Here is a 6450-nt window from a genome sequence, read left to right on the forward strand (position 1 = left end):
CCCTACATTGCCACATTATTGCGATATTTGAATAAAAATGAAATTAATAAGAAAGCTGATAAGATATGTCAACTTATTTGGATCCAAGATACAACATGAACTTTTTTGATGAAAATTTTATCAAAACTTGAAATATTGTTTTCTCAAAAACTAAAAGTTATTTTTCAAAACGGGTTGGTTCATTGGAAAGAGGACACTTTTATTAACACTTTGGGAAATTTTCATACTCATATTCCAAGAAATGGATTTTTTACGAATTTTTAAAACTTAATCGGCGAAAATTGCAAAATTCGAAAAATTTATCATTTCAAAAATTTATTTCTCAAGAACTGAAAGTGATTTTTCAAAACGGCTTTTTGCATTAAAAAGAGGATACTTTAATTAATAATTGGTGATATTTCCACAAGGATCCTTCAACAAATTAATTTTATAGCGAATTTTGAAAATTATCGATGAAAATTGCATTTTATCAAAACTTCAAATACTGTTTTCTCAAAAACTAAAAATTATTTTTCAAAACGGGTTGGTTCATTGGAAAGAGGACACTTTTATTAACACTTTGGGAAATTTTCAAACTCATATTCCAAGAAATCGATTTTATACGAATTTATAAAACTTAATCGGCGAAAATTGCAAAATTCGAAAAAATATTCGATTTCAAAAATTTATATCTCAAGAACTGAAAGTGATTTTTCAAAACGGCTTTTTGCATTAAAAAGAGGATACTTTAATTAATAATTGGTGATATTTTCACAAGAATCCTTCAAGAAATTAATTTTATAGCGAATTTTGAAAATTATCGATGAAAATTGCATTTTATCAAAACTTCAAATACTGTTTTCTCAAAAACTAAAAATTATTTTTCAAAACGGGTTGGTTCATTGGAAAGAAGACACTTTTATTAACACTTTGGGAAATTTTCATACTCATATTCCAAGAAATGGAGTTTATACGAATTTGTAAAACTTAATCGGCGAAAATTGAAAATTTCGAAAAAATTGTCGATCATTTCAAAAATTTATTTCTCAAAAACTAAAAGCGATCTTTCAAAACGGCTTTTTGCATTAAAAAGAAGACACTTTAATTAATAATTGATGATATTTCCACAAAACTCCTTCAAGAAATCAATTTTATAGCGAATTTTGAAAATTATCGATGAAAATTGCATTTTATCAAAACTTCAAATACTGTTTTCTCAAAAACTAAAAATTATTTTTCAAAACGGGTTGGTTCATTGGAAAGAGGACACTTTTATTAACACTTTGGGATATTTTCATATTCATATTCCAAGAAATAGATTTTATATGAATTTTTAAAACTTAATCGGCAAGAATTGCAAAATTCGAAAAAATTGTCGATCATTTCAAAAATTTATTTCTCAAGAAGTGAAAGTGATTTTGTAAAACGGCTTTTTGCATTAAAAAGAGGATACTTTAATTAATAATTGGTGATATTTCCACAAGCATCCTTCAAGAAATTAATTTTATAGCGAATTTTAAAAATTATCGATGAAAATTGCAACATCGAAAATTTTATCAAAACTTCAAATATTGTTTTCTCAAAAACTAAGTTATTTTTCAAAATGGATTGGTTCATTGGAAAGAGGACACTTTTATTAACACTTTGGGAAATTTTTATATCAACATTCCAAGAAATGGATTTTATACGAATTTTTAAAATTTTATCGGCTAAAATTGCAAAATTCGAAAAAATTGTCGATTATTTCAAAAATTTATTTCTCAAGATCTGAAAGTAATTTATCAAAACGGCTTTTTGCATCAAAAAGAGGATGCTTTAATTAATAGTTGGTGATATTTCCACAAGGATCGTTCAAGAGATTAATTTTATAGCGAATTTTGAAAATTATCGATGAAAGTTGCAACATCGAAAATTATATCAAAACATCAAATATTGTTTTCTCAAAAATTAAAAATTATTTTTCAAAACGGGTTGGTTTGTTGGAAAGAGGACACTTTTATTAACACTTTGGGAAATTTTCATATTTATATTTCAAGAGATGGATTTTATATGAATTTTTAAAACTTAATCGGTGAAAATTGCAAAATTCAAAAAAATTTTCGATCATTTCAAAAATTTATTTCTCAAGAACTGAAAGTGATTTTTCAAAAAGGGCTTTTTGCATTAAAAAGAGGATACTTTAATTAATAATTGGTGATATTTCCACAAGGATCCTTCAAGAAATTAATTTTATAGCGAATTTGAAAGTTATCGATGAAAATTGCAACATCGAAAATTTTATCAAAACTTCAAACATTGTTTTCTGAAAAACTAAAAGTTATTTTTCAAAACGGGTTGGTTCATTGGAAAGAGGACACTTTTATTAACACTTTGGGAAATTTTTATACTCATATTCCAAAAACTGGATTTTATACGAATTTTTATGCGAAAATTGCAAAATTCAAAAATTTATTTCTCAAGAAGCGGAAGTGATTTTTCAAAACGGCTTTTTGCATTAAAAAGAGAAACAATATAGTTTTTAGATCAAATGTAGTCTACAAAGATTTTATAAAAAAAACTTTCTAAATAAATTATGTCATTATCCTAAAATATTTAGGTTGGTAGTAACTAACTGTCAAAAAATAAAAATATACGTCAACAAATGTCATTTCATCTTAATTAAGAGAAGCGGACAGAAATAACTTATGAGGAAATAACTAATACATACAGTTAAAATTTTATGTGAAAGAAACGAAAAAGATTTTCGAATCAAAAAATGGAATTTATTATTCTTTATATTTTTGACAGTTGATTTATTGCCAACCTAAATATGCCAGGATGAAAAAAAGGCCAAGATGGATTAAACAATTTCATTTATTTATCAAATTAGTTTCAATAAACATTCGTTTTATTAATAAATTAAAAACGTTAAGTATCAAAACGGTCTCAAACATAAATTATAGTTATGATAACCAAAAATTCTCTTTAAAAAAATATTTTTCTTTGAATAGAACACGACAATCCTCTTGAATATGTTAACACGAAGGGCCGCCGGTATAGAAGAAGAAGGTACTCGCTTTTAGGTGACACAACGCGACCGAAGCCGCTTCTATTGTAGTGATCTTTTTCAATGGAAATCATTGTGACTCCGTTCCACTCGAGTAGACGATTTAATCCATTGTTAGGAGTACTTCATTCTTGAGCTTGTGAAGAGAGTATACAAGATTCCATAAGAAATTCCAAAATTAACAGAAAATTTGTCACCGAACCCAACCCTATTAATAGATTAATAGGGTGTGCAAATAATAATATAAGCGATGGTGGGGGGTTGTAAACCTAATAAAAAAATACCTTTTCCATTGACACCCTTTTCGCATGTGCAGCGTGACCTTTTAAAAGTAGTTTTGAAGCGAAACTAAAGCGTGGATCAACGAGGGATTGGGGGGTGGGTTATGATTAAAATTCCACGAACGTTTTTCCACCCCTACGAGATGGTTGAAGAATTATCCAGCAAGTGCCCTTATTAAAGAGTTGTCCTTTTCTATTTATCTCCTTCTTTTCTTACCCGTACACGTACAAAGTGAGTTAACATGTAAATATTTTAAGTTTAATGAATATTTTCTCGTATAAATCTAATTAATTTTTTATAATCTGGAGATCCTCCATATAAAAGAGGTTTATTTTTAGATCCCCGAGTTGCGAAAAAAATTGTTGGGCAATGATTGAAATAGAACGGACGAGGAACATCGTTTAGGTGTACGTTCATAGCTAGAAATCCAATTTTATCCGATTCCTTTTCAAATTCTTTCGCCGCAAAATCCACGCTTATCAAACTTTGAAAACAATCGAAATTAAATAAAAGGACGAGTAAATCTTTAGAGTTCTTGTTCACCAGTTGTAGGAAATTGCTTCCAACTGCGAGATGAATACGACTACTTTCGGAATGTGGCTCCGAATGCTTTAAATCTTGGCTTTTAATAAACTGGGGGAGACTTTTCTTTTCCAAACCAAACGCAAACTCTTTTAGATCTCGAACCGTTTTGAATTCGTCTAAAACATATTTGTAGTTTTTTTCAGTTTGCCCCAAAACTAAAACTTTACTGTAAAAAATCCGTTTTGATTCAATCCCAAATTCTAATAAATCGTTAATAAAATCTTTTTTATCGCTTACAGCGAATGTGATGCTTTTAAAGTCTTCGGCGACTCGTAAAGTTAATTCTCTAATCTTTTTAAAGTCGTCTTTATTGTTTAAATCGAAATAAACTATAATTTGAGGTTTGGGGAAATCATCGACGTTAAAATAATTTCTGATCCCAACCAAACCGTGTTGATTCATTTTGATGAAATTTTTTAATAAATTTTCTTCGCTTTTTTCGGTGTAATTAACAAAATTTTCTTCGTATCCATTCTCAAGATATTTTGGCCGAAATAAAGCGATATTATCGTAAAGATTCATCGATTTTAACACTTTTTCATCGGAGGAATACCCAAAAATAACTCCTGGAAGTTCTTGAGCTACGTTAATAAAGATTTTCTCCAAAACACTTTCATTCCGAAAAAAACCAACCACAACACTTTGATTATTTTCGTTTAAAAACCGTTGAAGTTTCTCCGAATCATCCAATCTAACCAATTCGTTTGGAATAATTCTTTTGAGATATTTCGCAAAACTTCTCGCATTCTTTTCTTGGTCGTATTCCGAAAATGTGTATCCATATCGGTAAATTCTAATCGAAGGGGGATTAAAACCCAAATTGAAACAACCATTTTTCGCGTTATAGTTTTTATCGCTATCGCAGTCGATTATTCCGATTTGATATGGAGAAATAATGGGTAATACTTTTTCTAACCATTCAATCCAAACGATTTCCGTTAGTGTTCTATAAAAAAAGATGACGGAAATCGTTTCTTTAGAAGCGAACTCTGTGATGTTGACCAAATCCAATTTAACTAAAACCGATTTATCCTTTAAATTTTCCAATTCAATCGTCGTAAAGTGTTTTGCGATGGTTGTTCCAAAAAGAATTGTTAAATAGAGAAGATTGAAATGAAATTTCTTTGACATTTTAAAAATTAATTTCTTTTTTGACAGATATAACCTATTTAGAGTGTGCTGTCCAGCTTTTAATAGGGGTTGGTTAAGCTTACCCAACATTTCTTGCATGGAGATCTTTCTCAGAAAACCTTTCTCAGTCTTCCTTGCATTGCGCAACGTCCTTATTCTTATCAACCATAATTTACAGATTATTGCCTTGGTAAGTATAACTATGTCTTCTTGATGATGATGAAACTTTACCTTCTAAGAACAAAGTGTTCATTTAATTGATTTAGTCAGGTGGGATTTCTACTGACTCATAAATTCACCTTCATAAAGATGAAGCCTTTATCCATGACACATCCTGAGCCCAACATAACCTATCTGGAATTCAATTGAAACCAACCGATTCGATAATATTAAAAAAAATAAATTTATTATTAAATAAATGAAATCTGCATTAAATTTCGATCAATTTAAGTCCAAACACCATCTCATTATCTTAATAAATAACAGAGTTATTGGCGTTTAAAAAAAATGATCGTCGATTGTTTTTTGTTACTGTCAAAAGAAAATGTGTCATAACTTTTTTGTTTTTAAAGATAATTCCACCGAGTTTGGTATCATTTTAAAGGATTTTTCATCTTCTTTCGAATAATCATAAAATTAAAGTTGTATTTTCAACTTTAAAAGTTCAATTTGATTTTTATTTGAAATTAGAATCCATTTTTATTTTAAAAATTGATCTAAATATAAGTCTACTTAAATAAATCTACTTCAAATTAAATCGAATTTTTTGACGCTTCATTTTTGACAGTTCTTATATAATATTTAAAAATATAAATTTATTATTAAAAAAATTAAATCTGCATTAAATTTCGATCAATTTAAGTCCAAACACCATCTCATTATCGTAATAAATAAGAAAGTTATTGGCGTTTAAAGAAAACGATCGTCGATTGTTTTTTGTTCCTGTCAAAATAAAATGTGTCATAACTTTTTTGTTTTTAAAGATAATTCCACCGAGTTTGGTATCATTTTAAAGGATTTTTTATCTTCTTTCGAATAATCATAAAATTAAAGTTGTATTTTCAACTTTAAAAGTTCAATGTGATTTTTATTTGAAATTAGAATCCATTTTTATTTTAAAAATTGATCTAAATATAAGTCTACTTAAATAAATCTACTTCAAATTAAATCGAATTTTTTGACATTTCATTTTTGACAGTTCTTAAATAATAATTAAAAAAATAAATTTATTATTAAAAAAATGAAATCTGCATTAAATTTCGATCAATTTAAGTCCAAACACCATCTCATTATCTTAATAAATAAGAGAGTTATTAGCGTTTAAAGAAAACGATCGTCGATTGTTCTTTGGTCCTGTCAAAATAAAATCTGTCATAACTTTTTTGTTTTTAAAGATAATTCCACCGAGTTTGGTATCATTTTAAAGG

At 28.0% G+C, this 6450-nt stretch overlaps 1 protein-coding gene across 1 annotated transcript; it reads right to left on the reverse strand.

Moving 5' to 3' along the window:
• Positions 1 to 2843: 2843 nt before the first annotated feature.
• LOC111422579 (probable protein disulfide-isomerase ER-60) lies at positions 2844 to 5156 on the reverse strand. Its single transcript, XM_023055781.2, has one exon. The coding sequence runs from the start codon at positions 5120 to 5122 to the stop codon at positions 3566 to 3568; it is 1557 nt and encodes a 518-aa protein (XP_022911549.2). The 5' UTR covers positions 5123 to 5156; the 3' UTR covers positions 2844 to 3565.
• Positions 5157 to 6450: the final 1294 nt, after the last annotated feature.

The sequence above is a fragment of the Onthophagus taurus genome, chromosome 3 (genome assembly GCF_036711975.1).
Source record: "Onthophagus taurus isolate NC chromosome 3, IU_Otau_3.0, whole genome shotgun sequence".
In the NCBI taxonomy this organism is placed as follows: domain Eukaryota; kingdom Metazoa; phylum Arthropoda; class Insecta; order Coleoptera; family Scarabaeidae; genus Onthophagus; species Onthophagus taurus.